At 44.6% G+C, this 16,140-nt stretch overlaps 2 protein-coding genes across 2 annotated transcripts in view; one reads left to right on the top strand and one right to left on the bottom strand.

Moving 5' to 3' along the window:
• The window catches only part of DENND2B (DENN domain containing 2B), a 151,913-nt gene extending 139,275 nt beyond the window's left edge, over positions 1 to 12,638 (bottom strand). Inside the window, exon 1 of the mRNA XM_065755300.1 lies at positions 12,554 to 12,638. The gene's annotated coding sequence lies outside the window, so the exon portion shown is untranslated. The remainder of the gene's footprint in view (positions 1 to 12,553) is intronic.
• Positions 12,639 to 13,319: 681 nt separating this feature from the next.
• AKIP1 (A-kinase interacting protein 1) lies at positions 13,320 to 15,547 on the top strand. The gene is made up of 5 exons (XM_065755304.1): positions 13,320 to 13,423; positions 13,505 to 13,582; positions 13,827 to 13,937; positions 14,192 to 14,242; positions 15,123 to 15,547. The coding sequence occupies exons 1-5, from the start codon at positions 13,331 to 13,333 to the stop codon at positions 15,264 to 15,266; spliced, it is 477 nt and encodes a 158-aa protein (XP_065611376.1). The 5' UTR covers positions 13,320 to 13,330; the 3' UTR covers positions 15,267 to 15,547.
• Positions 15,548 to 16,140: the final 593 nt, after the last annotated feature.

Raw genomic sequence — 16,140 nt, 5'->3', positions numbered from 1 at the left:
TCACAAAGATAGCTCGGCAGGCAGAGGATTCAGAAATCCAGCTTCATCTTTGGCATAGGCAACCAACTCCACTCACACAAGTTATTCTACTTCCTTCTGCTCTGATTTCTTAACCTGCAAAATGGAGATACTGACTGAAGTCATCCAAGGACGAGACAATACTCAATACTTCATTCTTTGCTTTTATCTGATATTTGGATGAAACCAAAAGCTTCACATTACACGATGTAACGCAATAGAAAGCATAGTAATGACCACAGAGTAGCAAGGGCCTAGGCTGCAGTAAGTGAGGACTCGCTCAAATGCAACACCACGGGCACAGAAATAAAAATAATAAATAAAGAAGCTGCTTACCTTCAAGAGGCCTCAGGTACACAGGGATCTCCAGTGAGATACCCTTGCCTCTGCTGTCAACTCCTAAACACCTGAGCTCCCCTGGGTTGGACCTGCCTTCCCACCAGGAGCTCCATCACTGGTTCAAGCTATAGCTTAGCATTTCCACTACACAGAATAAGGACCATGCTGCTGTATCCATAAAAATAGCAGTTGTTTTCCTGCTTCATTTAGGCCTCTCTACCACTTGGACCTCTTGAGAAATTTTTCTGGCATAAACTTAACTCCACAAAATGTTCGGCATCATCAAACTAGAATATTTTAACCACGCCTCATCTGATCAAAAAGCTTCAATGGCTCTGATTAGCTTCGTAAAGCACTTTGGAGCAATGCAAAGTACTGTAGTGAAACTATGAGTTATTGCTTTCACTATTACAAACTGAAGACATCAGAACACACAAGAAACATCTTTATGCTTTCAGTGACTTGACCACTGCTGCAAGTTGTATGATAGTCCTCATATATCAAAGTCCTCACAATTAATAACTAAGGGCCTCACAACACCTTGGAAGCACAGTGAGAAGTGAGCTGTGACACAGATTGTGTCAACTACTGCTGAAATACAGCTGCCTCTGGAGCAAACCAAATTATTCATTTAACATTAAAAATCCACACAAGTATAGAGGGAGTAGGGGAAAAAGAAATATTATTGCAACCATTTAGAGCAAGAGTGGAAGTTTATGGAGGCAAAAGCGCAGTTAACCAAACCAGAATTTAAATAGCACCCTGTGCTTGATGCCAAATTGGTCAGAAATATCCCCATGTTTCCAAATTTGGTAATCTTCCAGGATGAGTCAAAAGTATTGTATCCAACAAGTCCCCATAGAGGCTGGTAAGGATGGAAAGGAGGGGTTTTTTTTGGTTTATTTATGAGCTAGCCTAATCTGTACAGTTTACAATTGCTTAGTGGCATTGCTTGCCTTAGCTCACGTTATCCTTAGATGACAATTTAATGTTTCAGGGCAATCATTATTACATTTTCTTAAACACAGAATGCCTAGAATTATTGTTTAAATCTAGGAGATGCACATGTGTTCAGTCACCAAGTCCAGACCCGATCCACACTGACTGCAAACCAGCTGCTTGATGGACAGCTAATAGATACCTTCTTAATTCAGGGTACAGATGCCATGCTTTGAAACACAGAACTAAACACACCCTTGTGAGGTCTCCTACCCACACAGAGAGCCTTTCGCAGCACTTCTTAACACATGAAAAACTGCTTAGCCAGAAAGTCTTAGAGGACCTTACAAAAACTAGTTTCAGATCACACATCTTGCTTTGCCAAACCCACAGTCCTAACTCAAAGCCAGATTTCACACCATTTCATATTTTTAAGCAAAGTTAAACACTACCATGCTGGAGTTTCCTAGCTCTTTTACATACAGCAAAGTGAGAACACTGTGAGAAGGGTGTTTTCCTTAATTAGTCTTTCAAACAATACAGCAAAAAAGACTGAGGTCAGCCTGGCAGCAAGGAAGAGCACTGTAGGTGGTCACTCACAAATTCCATCCAGGATCACGCTCCTCACAGCGGAGGAGAAACCCAAGTCAATACTGTGCTCCCAGCTGAACAGCAAGTGGGCATCACTCGGCCTTAAAGAGGCATATATAACCTCAATCTTGTGAATAGCAACCATGGAAGAATGCACATTTGACTCTTTTTCAGTTCGCTTGGTATTGCTATTGAACAAAGTATAGAAAACTGTCAACGGATCAGATTTCCAAACGGGAAACAGAAAACATTGGAAGACCTAACTTCATTTTCACTTTCTTGCTATGGGTGACTTTTTCCTCCCCCTTCTTTTTCCTTGTCTAAAAAACACAATATCACGCTGTTTACAGGCACTTGCGTTTTGCAGAAATAATGCAAATATTTATAAAGCTCAAAGTTTAAACTTCTCTTTCCCCTATTTTGAACAACAAACATCATAAAAAAATAAAAGCAAGTTACATTTTCAAGATTTTTCTTTTTTTTTTTTCCTCTTAAAAAACAGATGGGATTTTAGTCCCAAATATGCAGTTGGCATTAGGCTTGGTGTAAAGGCATGCCCAAACTGCCTGAGGGTGGAGCAGCTGTGGGGGTAGGGGCAGGTCACAAACCGTCTAAACTAAGGAGACTTTTCAAGAGTGATTGCCCCAGGTCAGAGAACAGCTCTGTGGAAAACAAGTGGTGCATGTACTAAAACCACTCCCATTTCAGTCTCACCATGCACAAGTTGAGACCACTTTCAAAGTTCTCTACCCCTCTACCATACCTTACTCCTCCATCTGAACTAGAAGCTGCCACTAGTCCCAGCCCCTTGCTTAAACCGTTGTCTAACATCAGCTAACACGGTAAGAACTTCCACATTAACAACAAATCCAGTACAAAGCTGAAAGAAACCACTGCTAAACACAATAAAATGCATGCCAGGCTCTGTAGAAGTGTCTACAAGAATGCAGAAAAGGGACAGAAAAATTACCAAGGGAAAAAAAACCAGCAGCTCACTTTGCCAACCCACAATCCCCTTCACAACAGAGAAGCATCTCACAGTTGTGCTACTGACCAGAAATAGAGAGCCACTGCAGAAATGAAAGCACAGCTGTAGGGTGAATACCCTGAATGAATAGTACCCACACAATATAATGGAGATGGACAGTATATTTTCAAATGGATTATCCAGATGGTATAAAGATACCTGATAAATAAGGAAGGGCTCACCTGTCACTGACGGTTGAGGCTCGCCTGGAACTCCACAAGGGAAGGACCTCCAACAAGATGACCCTTCCCCAGTGGTGGTCAGCCCTTAAACGGCATCTGGGAGAGGTGGAGCCAGACTCCGCCCCCTCCGGTCACACAGTGCATTGCCTTCACCTGTGCTCCTGTGGCTGACTCAGTGCTCACCTCAGGTGATCTGTCAGTGGCTCAGGGCACGATTCAACAGTTCCCATACAGCAGCTGAGGATGTAAACAAGGCTCCCATTACCTACTCATTTTTCTTCTTCTGTCTGTATTTCATCCACATGGGTAAAAATACTTGGCTCAAGTGCAGTCCATTTACCCTATAAAAATGTGGATTTTGCAAATGTTGTAGATAGGTTCCCTCATGGGCACTAAAGCCACTCTAGAAAGTCAAACAGGAGGCATATGTAAAAAACTAACAGAATCCACGGGAGTGAGAAAGAAATCGTTTGAAAGGTTTTTCTAGAGAAACTGATCTAAAAACTTAATTTAACCAGAAAACTTTAGAGCACAGTAAATGTGCATGTGAGACCAGTGCACCATTTCCTATTAGGTAGCTGCCAAACAGATTTGTTACACATTTAATATAGTGAAATAAGGTATTCACACAGCATGATTAACTATAAACGTATTTGTACTCTCTTCTTTAAATGAAAGCATGATGTGATAGAAGCTATAATTACTAGGCAGTAAGAAACGTGATGAGAAAAGAAAGTCAGAACTTCTGCTGCATCACAAAAATAATATAACGGTGTCCTTGTGTAGGATTGCTTTAATAGGCCTATAAAGCCCATGCACTCCGAGCCTCTAACAGCAGTGCCTAGCTGGCAGACAGAGAATTGTCGGGTGACTTGGACTGTGCAGAAACTGAGGGAGCAGTCTTGAATACTCTTTGCTGGGTCATGCATTGTTGCTATTCCTTTCCTTTAAGGTTTCACCTCATGTTTGGCAGAGCCCTGTGGCTGCAGCTCCTTCCAATGTCAACACCTTTCCTTTGCTTGGCTAGAGACGTTGGCACAGACCAAACACGAGGCACTGCCTTCCTAAGTTCAGAGCTCCCTGAGTCACTTGCAGTCCTCAGGCTCAATCTTCTGCTGACTGCAGCTTTACAGCAGATCTGCCATCAGCCTATGGAGTGCTATTTCAGGCCATCACATCTTTTCCAGGTTAGGGAAGAAAGGCAACAGACTGAAAAGGTACATCTCAGAGAAAGTAGTTTACTATGAGCATTTAGAAACTTTCGCTTATTTCACATGCCAATCTCAGAATATGTGGAGAGACATCGGTTATCTCTTCAAAAAAATAGACGTTCTATTCATTAACACCGTTAGCTGCTTTAAGATTTACAATTAAAGATGCTACATTACATCTTTAAAAGATGCATGCATTGCATAAATGAAATGCATCATCTCATCATCGTTTTGCCATTTTAAATGGTCTGTACTCAGCTTCTGATTGTTGTTTTGTTGTGGTTGTTAAGACATCTGCCCTACTTCAGAAACCACTAATTTTAATCTGCTTCAGAAGTCCCTATCACTCCAGTTAAAATTCACGTGCTACATCCCAGAGATGAAAATAACATATCCTCATTAGTGCTGAGTGTTGGATCTCAGAAGTTGTATAGGTGAGTCCCTTTCTTGTATATTTAAAAAAAGAAAAAAAGTCCTATGCATGCCAGTGAGTCTTGGATAAAAAGAAGTGTCACACTGGCGCTTAGTATCATGCTAAACCTCTATTTAAAAAAATTTCCTTCAGAACAACTGGCATGTACTTGCCTTTTACTTTACAGCTAAGAGGAAGGGGGTAGAGGGGGGAAAGGCCTGGACTCAAACAATTTGAAAAGTCACAGCCAAAATTAAAGTGCCAGGTGATGAAGGGATGAGTAGATAGTGCCTATATGCTGGGATAACTCACCTACTTCACATCACACTGCTTTGTGTGGTCTCATCCCCAGCTAACCTTGTGACTACAGTGTTTATCTGGGCTGGACCAAAAGACGTGATTGCCAACCTGTTCTGCTGCACAGCATAAGGGAAAGGGAAAAGGAAGTTTTGGTCCAAGACAAAGCATTAAACTATCCCAGACTGGATTCCTGCTGTTTTATTCATTATCTGTAGGCTCGTTAATGTGTATGCCCTTGAAATTCATCATGTATTTTAATCTCTCACATGAATATGTCACTGCATTTAATTATTGTATTTATACAGCACACTTGAAAGCTCAGAGTCACTTTTACGAGGCAAAAAATCCTATCATTTCTCAAAATTTAAGAATAGGCCAGATTCTTTCTCCCCTCACATCTCAGCCTGCCCACAGTAGTTCTGGGTAGACACTTGTATGCCAAAAAATTACAGTCTGGTTTACCTTCTACTATGCACACTATTAAACCTTCTGCTAAAAATAAATAATGACAAGGGATTGAAATCTTGATCTTCAAAAAAAAGATGTCTGCTTAACTCAGGGTAACAAATACATTCTCTCCTCTATCTTAGATGCTATGCTTTGATGCTAGGTACCATCCTCTTCACTATTCTGATTGGCAGATATACCACAATATACAGTGATCCACCGAACTCAAACAACGAGACAGTCATCTCCCCTCAATCATATACTCTGTCTCTCTGCCAGGGAGCAGTCTACTCTCATGGAAGTGGATGGATGAAAAACAAATGTTTGTTTGTTTCTTTCCTCATAACTTTTTATCTTCCACTGTTACTCTCTCCGAAAAGTTATTCCTACTGCTTCATTTGGGAAATATCATCTTAATTCCATAATTCATCAACTTCTCTTTTAGATTCTCCAACTCAAAGAAAACTGCCTCAGTGGGAGAGAACTCAATAGCAAACAAAGCCAGAACTAAAGATGAATCTTGATCACATCTTACGTGATGCTGGCTTTAAAAGTGCAAAGCGCAGTGATGTCTCTCTTGGTGTTCTTGTAAATACAAATCCGAACACCAGAACTAGTCAAGCAGAGACTATGTCACCAATAGAGGGCTCGAAACTCAAATAGCTGATGTCAGAAAACACTGATGATAAAAAAGAAATCCCAATGTTCATAGCAGATTGAAGAATCTTCCTGTTACCATTTATCATCTTTGCAGATCCCCACAATGAAATGTGATCCATAAAATCTAGATCACACAGTTGTATGCAGCCTAGATGCAGTAGCAGCACAACCAGAAAGTATGACACACGCAGCTCATTAAAGCCTGGCTGCTAGGTTTAGAGTGCTTTGAGAGGGAGGATCAAGAACTTAAAGGAAAAATAAGAAACACATTAAGAAAAGACAAAGAAATGACAGATGTTTTCCTGGGAGTCAGTGGGCAAGCTCCCCTGAAGCACGAGGCTATAACGAAGCTTTAGTTGCGTGCAAAGTAGCCACAACTAAAGCAGGGCACTCCAATGAAGAATAGCCCCCAGCTCACTGTGGTGCCAGATAAGAAGGTAACTGTCACCTGGCAATGATATCTCCTTTTGCTTCCCAGGCCTGGAGATGTCTCCAGATAGAAAGAGCAATTCTTCTACTGGCTGCTTTGCTACTATGGCAGCAAAAGCCTCAAAGGGTCCTGCTTCCAAGTTGTTATCAGACAATACCAGCTAAGGGCGGCTATGTCAGCCCAGGCGCAGTCACAGACTTCCTAATTCAAACAGGGAACTGTACCATGCAAGGTCTTCACTTCTACGTGTCCTAGGGATAGAGGAATGGAAGTTGGAGCAGCTCTCTCACAGCACAGCAACAAGAGAATCCATCTAGACCTTGCAAGAAGCAGAAAGATGGTTACCAAAGAAGCAGGCCAGGTTATTATGAACAACAAACAGCAAAGACCTGCTAAGCGGGCAAAAAAAACTCACAGCAGAGAAATGCTCTGTCTCAACAGGGCAAGCAGCAAAAGGCTGAAACAGTAGCACGCCTTGTACTTGTCCCAGGTATTAAATGAGTGGCTCCTTATATGTACAGCAACAAACAAAAGAATCCTCTGGTTTCATGCAACAAAGAATGGGCACTCTCACTGTGTGTGTGCACTCAACCACCACTGAGTGGCCCTTATTACCTAAGCAACAGAGTGCAGAGTAATGGCTCTCTTCAGCCACCCATGCTAAGCCAGAGCAACCATCTTGTCAGTGCCTTTCGATCTGGTGTAACTGGGAATTAAGCATGAAAACGAAGATCAGAGCACAGCAAATTATAGAAATATTCATCTATGGAATCACTCCCTGCACAATTTTTTTTTTTAAACATTACAGTTAAATAGTTCAGGATTTTTACCCTGCAAAAGATGCATCTATCAAATAGTAACAGAGAAGCATACAAGCAAACCTAATGGTGCATGAATTGTATCCACAAGTACTGAATGCTGTTTAACAGTTTTGTAAATTGGTATGTAATATTTGCAGTCAGCCCATGAAGTGTTTCAGACTGTTTTAGGCCTCTTTTCTTTCTGATCCCCTTCTTCCCTTTCCTGCTCTGACTTCACTTCTTTCCCAAGCCAGCCATTTCTTACAGTCTGGGTGAAATGGGGGATTTTCTGCTCAAAGACTAAAGTTAAGCATTTGGCAGGGATACAGCAAGCAGCAAAAACACGAGCAGTGATGTGGAACTGCTCTCCAGTTGGCAGAGCTAACAGTGGAACTGCCCAGAGCCCGCCATCACACAGGTGATATTGCTGAGCTTTTACACTTCGCTGATCTGCCATGCTTTCAAAACAACATTTCCAGTTAATGAAGCTCATTTAAACAATACTGGCTAAGGGGAGCTTGTGAGCTTAGATATAGGATTAAGAAGTGAGGCATACTGGAAACTCCAGTCATTGAGACCTCGTAGCACAAATGAGAGAAGCACCTTCCTACTTGCTGAGTCAATAATGTGCACTTTTCATTATCACACTGTGCCCACTCAGAACGCAACATGACATCAGGCCAGATATATTCCCCCTTCCAGTATCCTTCATCATCAACAGTTTCCACCAGGATGAAGTATCATAATCATTCAAACTCCATTTATTTCATACTGTCCTGCAAAAAACTCTTTGTACTCCCTCCAAGTAGTAATATTACTGAAAGCAAAAATGACAATCCCTCTCCTGACATGAAGGACATCTCCAAGAAGAAGAGATACTTAGACAATACTCATAGCAAGCCGAGCAGCGCCCTTGGCACCATGCTGGGTGGTTAGCATCTGTCCCCTGCAACCCAGACTAAATGCTGCATGAAGACAAATAATCCTCTTTTTTTTTTTTTTTTTACAGGGTGGGGGAGAGGTGAAGGAAGGACCAAAACGTAAAGCATTAATTTAGTGTGATGACCCTGTCAAAACAATTAAATGAAGAACTTTATACAATGAGTGTTTTTAATGACATGGGAATTAGGAAATAATGTTAAATGTTTTAGCTCAAAGACTAGTTTCCTGTATTGGCACCAGCACTAACTCTAAATGTTCATACATCAAGTATTTCTACAGCTTCTTGTTAAAGAGAAATTAGGAGACTGATATACTTAAGTCAAATCTACATCCTAGGCCTCTGTGTGTGAACACAGGGTGCATTTCTGACAAAAATTCACTGTGCTTTTTCCATTCGCACAAACTCCCTGAAATCTCAGCTGCACTGCTATGGATGACAGGTTTTCAGCAGAAGATATAGCAAAAAAAACCCCATGTCTTAAAACTAAAAAACAAAAAAACAACCAAATGTATATATGGAGAAAGGTAGTGTTAAAATGAACATCCTCTATCCTATTTTTCTCAGCCCTAACAAATGCATCTCCGAGGTCAGAAGCTCAGGGCAGAATGTATAAAAATACTGATCATATGAATTAGCATCCATTTACATAAACAGTTCTAGTTATCTGTGCACACACTCCAGGTAGATTATTCTAAACTCGTTCACAGTAGATTAAACTGGTGCAACTTCCTTCAAAAGTGGGCTAAGAATATAAAGTTACAGACCTCAACTGATGAGCAGGAACTCTTACCATAACCCAGTGCAACTCAGTCTATAGTCTCAGGCTTTTCACAACAACACTATCATTTCAAATTTCAAACCTTAGTTGAAAGGCATTCCCAAGCAATAGGACAAGTCAGCCGTGAATCATTACCTTGCCCATGGATCCCTGTCTCTCAGGTGTGTGGTAAGGTGGATCAAGAAGTTCAACTGCCAGTGCAGAACAAAATGTAGAGGCTTGGGCCTTGGTACTACAAAATTTCTACTAAAGTGACAGCTGTTCGTATTCATAGCCTACATGAATTAGATGAGGGCTTAGGTCCAGTTCCCCACAAGCAAATATCTCCATTGCTCAGATCAGGTCTCTAACTCTTTTTGTGCCCATTGAAGAAGTAAGGACAAGGAAACTGGTAACAGTGGAGGGAGGAGGGGCTCCACTATGGCTCCACTCTAGGCATAACAGCTCTTCCATGGCATTTTGAACTTGATGAATCTCAGTTATACACCTGAAAGTTGCATCCAAAATGCATCTTAAAAGGGGAAATCTCAGGTCTTGCAGGGTGTGACTCCCCAAAGCCTGACAAAACCACTTATAACCCTCACCAAAGTTCAGTGTGACCATGAGTGTTTACAAGCATAAAGACTAGGCCAAATCAAGAATGTAAATATTTGAATTCAGTTCCCCAAACTTGCCTCCATCTGCACTGCCAACTAAATCTCAACTGCAGAGCAAAAATCTGAAAAGCGGCAGTGGCTCATGGTGATCACACTAACACACACAGCATTCTACATTAAAGGAGGAGAAACAAAGTAATTGGCAATCTTAATTTAGCTTGTGTTAAATGAGGAATCGTTGAAGTCTGGACTGAAACCTGATTTGACTCAGCTATCATTTGGTGCCTTTTGAAAGTCTGAACAGTCAGAGTTTGGTCCCCTACCCTGTAAGAGACCAGGTTACACTTAGATCTGCCTAGGTTGCTCGAAACACACCATACATGACACGATGGATCTAGCACACATACAAAATTTGACATAAACCGCACTCTATTAAACCATCAAATGCAAGTGCTTCTGTTGTCTGGGCAGAGGAGCCAAGGAAGATCTTCAGTGGATCTCAAGTAATTTATTTAGCAATCACAGTTCTATACTCAGGATCGATTGAGGATCCCAAGTTGACTCGAGTTCTCAAGCACCCACTTTTTTTTTTCCAACCTCAGCTCATTTAGCTGTAGATGAATATGGTAGCCAGGGATACACTCAGGAGTGTTGACACGCACGCTGAGGGTTAATTCTCAGTACCCTCAGCTGCCACTTCCCAGACCTTCTCAAAAAGCCTTTCAGTCCCACACCTCCACCACAGACATTTGTTGAAAGAATCAGTAAGTTAAGCAGCTCCACAAGACCAAGTAATTTTTTTATGCACATAAGGTAAGAATTCAAGCCTCCTCACTCCTGCTACTAACAAGAAGTCCATCCTCCCTGTTTATCGAAGTGGGAAAACTACAAATCTGGTTCTTCAACTTTACTGAGCTGTGGGAAAATTGATTTTGCTCACCAGCCAAAAGCAGACTCTTCAGTGCACTTAGCAGTGACCTCCTCACAAGGGGCTAGTACCATTTCTTTAAATGCCTCTACACTAAAAATAGTTCTGCTTCCTAAACATGAATGCTCAGCAGTTCCAGGCATTCTGAGATCCCGCATACCGCTTTCTTTTTTTTCTTTTAAACTGGCGACATTTATTTAACCAGCAATTAAAAAAAGGAGGCCCAGCTGCCCCAATGATTCTTCCCAGAGGGTCTTAGATGTTTATGAAACACAATGAAAACAATAACGTGGATAAAATCATGCTACTCCATCAAGTCCTTGGCAAGACTTCTCAACCAAGAATAAATTGGCATGGTACATTACAGTCAACAGATTACACAATGGTTCGCAGGGTCACAAATAATAAGGGGTCACATGCTCCTTTCAAGCACTGCAGTATATGTTAAAAGTCAGTTGACTAAAGGGAAATCATGAGGGTCAGTTTTGAGCTCCTTGGAGCAAGTTCTGGCAGCTATAGCACAAAAATGCAGGCTAAGAAAGGTCAGGAGGTGCTTCTTCACAGCACCAGGAGACGCAGTGACTGAACAGGTTGGCTATGGAGTTTAACACCCTAAACCAAGCCAGGCAGGATTCCCCCATTTCTTCATACACGAAGCAAACGTGGAAGATGGACTCCTCCACTCTCAAGAGGAACCCATTCCACCTCAAGAGCAGAACCACTCACTCTTAAGAATGCATAGACTGCAAACAAGTTTTAAAAGCAGCTTGATTGCACACTTAGATAATTTGCTAGAAGTAATCATAATTGCTTCAATGTGTTGCTTTTCCTTTAAATAACTGGTCTTCAAGCAAGAAGGAATGAAAGGCCAAAGGTACAAATCCTATTCTCATCCTTCAGACTGGCAACAGATTTTTCATCGTGCCACCTGTACAAACCTGACTGTGAAAACGAATGCTATATTTTGACACTTCCAAAACATACGTGATTGTCTAAAATCTAATCTTAAACATAACGTCCTTCTACTTTTGCTCCACTACCCTTACACTACACAGATTTTTTTTTCATCTAATGGCTACATATTAATCATGAATAAACAAAGCATCATCGGCTCTTGAAGACAAGTCAGTCTCACTTCGATTCACCCTGACTGTGCCTTACCAGAAATGAGACTACAGCTAACACTTTTGTCCTTTGTTTGCCACGAGTTTTGATCGTTCTAGGTGGCCCTTACTGGATTACTCTGTATCTGGCTGAAGTTAAAGACTGTTTACACAGAATGAACTGGAAGAAAATCTATTGCCCAAAGTCGCTGCAACAGTGAAACAAGGATGATAACAAACAAACATTGCTATGGACCTATTCCACGCTATTACAGTATGCATCCGGCTTCACTTGGCTTCGCTGTTAAGAGCTGAAATACATTTGAGCGATAAAAATGAAGTAAACATAAGAGGCTCTCCCATATGCAGCCACTACTCTTTGATGGCAGTGACCCGCTGCTCTTTGGTAAAGCAAATGCTTGGTATCGAGCCAAGAGCGCTGCATCTGATTTTCCCACCAAGCGAACCGCTGAAGCAGCTCCCTCGGCTCTTCAGCTACATCTGCCTGGGGATCCTAAAGCCTTCCGACGGAGTCCAGGTGGCTCACCGACGAGCATTACAGCCAGCCGGACAGCCGACGCGAGCGGGCGCTGGGGGAGAAGCATCGCGCTCCCCCTTCGCTACGCACACTCGAGCCCCGAACCCCGAGGGCTGGTTCCCCGGCCCGGTCCCACCGCGGCGTTCCCCCGGGTTCCGGAACGGGCGAACGGAGCCCGCGGGAGCCCCCGCCAGCCCGCCGCGTAACCCGGCCCGCCCCGCTCCGTGCGGCGGCTGCTCCCCCCGCCCCGCTCCCCCTCCCGGGAATCCCGGGATGCCGTCCGAGCCCTCGGCGCGGCTCCCGGCTCTTACCGAGGCGCGCAGGGCTGCGATCCCGACGCCCGCAGCCCACGGGCGGCCGCGGCGTTTTCGGAGGAGCTGAGAAACGGGAAAGAAGGGGAGGGGGCAGGGAGGAAGGGAAGGAGGAGGGAAGGGAGCGAGATCGAGGGAGAGAGAAGTGCGCGGAGGCAGGAAGTGGGGACGGCCACGGGCGGTGCGGGAGATGAATGGGAAGCGGCCGGCCGCCAACAAAGGGCCCCCCCGCTCCCGGCCCCGAGCCAGGCGGGACGGAGGGAGCGGCACGGCGGGCGGGGGGAGGAGGGAACAAGCGGGACCCGGTTCAGTCTTCCGAAAGGGCACTGGGGGAAGGAAGGGCGCGCCGCGACGCGCACGTGCTGCCAAAGCGCGCCCGGCACCGCGGGCTCCGTCCGCACGCTGCGCGCATGGGGCGCCCCTTCCGCGGCCGGAAGCACCGCAGCGGGACGCGCTAAGCACGTGCCTGCTCTCCTTCCCTCGGCTGCCGGCACGACGCTCGCGGACCTCCCTGCCTCGGGACGTCCGCCCGCAGCCCGAGCCCGGCGCTCACCTCAAGCTCAAATCGGCAACGAGGAAACCCGCTGCGAGCGTTCGGCAAATCGCCATTCTTTCTCAAGGGACGAGAAACGAGCCGGGAGCCGCGTTTGAACCTCCCGCCCAGCCGGGCGGCGCCGGCCGCTGCTCTGCGGGGTGGGGCGCCCCCTGGTGACGGTAGGTCAGGGCGAGGGGGCCACTGCGCGTGCGCGTTGCGTGACGGCGCGCGCGGGCGGCGAGATGGACGGGGCGCGCGCCGGGAGCACGGCGGGGTTGGCGCGCGCCGTGCTGGAGCGCGCGCGGCGGCGGCGGCGGGAGCGCGCCTCGGCCCCGGTCAGTGCCGCGGTGTGGGGGCGCGTCCGCAGCGAGCTCGGTCGCTCCGTTCCGCTTCGTTAAGCGTGCGTTTCATTGCAGGAGGAAGACTCGGAGCGGCTGAGCGCCGCGTTCGCCTCCATCATGAGTTTCATGGCTCAAGCCACGCGGGAATGCGAGGTAAAAGCTCCCTGCGGTCGCGGGGGTGGCTGCAGTGGCGCCGCGGTGCCGCTAGGGGTCGTGCGGGGAGCGAGCGTCTGATCGCCGTCTTGTAGATGTCCTGCGGACATCTGGGCGCAGTTTGCAGCCTCAGGTGAGGCTAGCGGGAGGCCAGCAGCTGTGTGGCCGCACGGAAGGTCTAGAGTTGCTGGGGGCACGATTGTGATGCCTGTCTATGTAACACTTGCTGTTCTAACTTGCTCAGAAGTACTACAGCCTCGTGCCAGCCTGTAGGCACAGAGAGAACGAAGAGAAACACGTCTGCAGGTACCACGGCCGGCAACCAGGACAAGAGCTTGAGTCCTCTGAAGACCAGGTAAGTAGGGCTTGGTATCCTTTTAATATTCCTTCCATCACCGTTGGGGGAATTGTAGAGTGTGAAAGTAGGTTCTGCCACATATTTATGTGTTTGACATCACAGGCATTTGAAAGCTTTGGTTGATCTGAGCCTTTGGTTGAGTTTCAGTTCTGTTGCAGAGGGAAAGTGTAATGGACTTGGAACATCCTCTCCCTCAAGGACTGAATTTACCTTTGTGTGGCTGTTATCAGGAAATATCTTTTTCTTTCCAGAAAACTGCAGCCTCTGCGGTGTCCAGTCAAGCTAGAACTTACAAGCAACATGTAAGTTTACATTTGAAAACAAATTATTCTGTGTAATATTTATCATTTTTTCTTTAAGCTAGTTAAAATTAACTATCAGCTGTGGAGATCTTGTGACAGCACAGATCAGTGAACAGTGTGTTCACCATCCCAGAGTACAGATGGGCAGTAGAAGGGGCAGAAACTGACACAATTAGTTATAAACCAGACTGTGGCAATCCAGCACAGAACTAGTCAAGAGTTTCCTTCATATTTTGGACTGGTACAGAACATCAAAACATTGTGAACGATCTGTAGACAGTTGTGATTTGCACCAGCAGCAGTAATCCAGCAGTCTTCTGGTGTCACCTCATTTGTGCTCCTGCCACATTCCCCGTGCTGAACAAAGCACACAGCAGCTGCTTAGCAACTATGCTTGGCCCTGATACAGGCCCTCTGAAGACTGCTGTTCCTCCTGGAGAAGAAAACTTCATTGTTTTCCCAAGCCAAACACCTCACCAAATCTATTTCAGGAACTTCTAAGCCACAAAAGATGAGAAGCATGGACCCTGTGCCATAGTACGAATCGATGAGGTTAACCTGGTGCTGGATGACTTCCTTTGTTATATTCAAAACAGTTTATGGTGACAGCTTTCAGTTTTGTAAACAGAGATTACAGCATGTTAATTAGTCCTGTGGATTAAATCATTGAATACTTTGTGACACTTGTTAATAGAGACATTTTACAGTTCTGTCTCTATATTGCCCAAATATTCTGAAAAAAAAAACCCCACAATATTTAGATAGCAGTTAAAATGACTATTTTTTTTTAACTCAAATTCCAAGTTATATTTTTTTTTGATAATGTAACATTACTTAAATAGTAAATAAATCTGTTTCTTCCCCCTCCCTGACCCTAAAGACCAAGAAAGCTTCCAAAGACATCTACATTGAAGTCTCTCCTGGGATTTATTCTATCACAGCAACCTCAGAGGACATGGTGAAACAAACCCACACGGTAGACGTCAGTGCTGGACAAAGCATTGATTTAACTTTCGTGCTCTGACATTTATCATTTGCTGGCAATCATGGGAATAAAATACTAGGATTTTTTAAAGCGTGTAATGAATTGTGTAATATTTTCTTATCAGCATTTTAATAGAATTCTGTTCTTTGGGAGTCCATTTTTATGGCCTGTATATTTATTTGCTAACTTAATGCAATTGTATTTAACCCACTTTGTACAATGATTTTATAAATATTTGTACGTTGCGTCCCTTAATTCCAATCACATGAGCATGTAATTCCAAGTTCTTAAACTTGAAACAATTAAAGATACAATCAGTAGAATAAATACATCATTGGGTCTTTGTGATGACAGTTTCTTTCACATTACCCTCAGACAGGAAGTTCATGTCTCATACTTAACCACAAAGAGCGAGATCCCGGTGGTGTGAATGCAGACAGATACACCAACTCTGGCACTCGTTCTAGAGCAGCTGACCATCTGTCTCAACACACATTTCCCTTATCTATATGTTTCATAATCCTGATAAAGAAGCAGAATGCCATTTTGGGTATGTTTTTTAATGGCCAGGAGGTGGAGGGAGATGATCCTGCTCTTCTACTCCGCTCTGGTGAGGCCACAGCTAGCATGCTGTGTACCACTCTGGGCTTCCCAGTGCAAGAATGCCAGGGATCTCCTACAGAGAATCCAATGGAGGGCCACAAAGATGCTGAGGGGCCTGGGGCATCTCCCTTGTGAGGAAAGGCTGAGAGCTGGGGCTGTTCAGCCTGGAGGAGAGAAGACTGAGAGGGGATCTTACCAGTGCTTATAAACATCTGCAGTGTGGGAGTCAGGATGGGGCCAGGCTCTTTTCAGTGGTGCGTGACAACAGAACAAGGGGCAATGGGCACCAGCTGGCACGCAGGAAGTTCCC

Source organism: Cyrtonyx montezumae, unplaced genomic scaffold (assembly GCF_038088225.1).
Source record: "Cyrtonyx montezumae isolate F1298 unplaced genomic scaffold, pur_monq_1.0 scaffold_10, whole genome shotgun sequence".
In the NCBI taxonomy this organism is placed as follows: Eukaryota; Metazoa; Chordata; class Aves; order Galliformes; family Odontophoridae; genus Cyrtonyx; species Cyrtonyx montezumae.
This window is presented reverse-complemented; position numbering and strand designations above follow the sequence as displayed.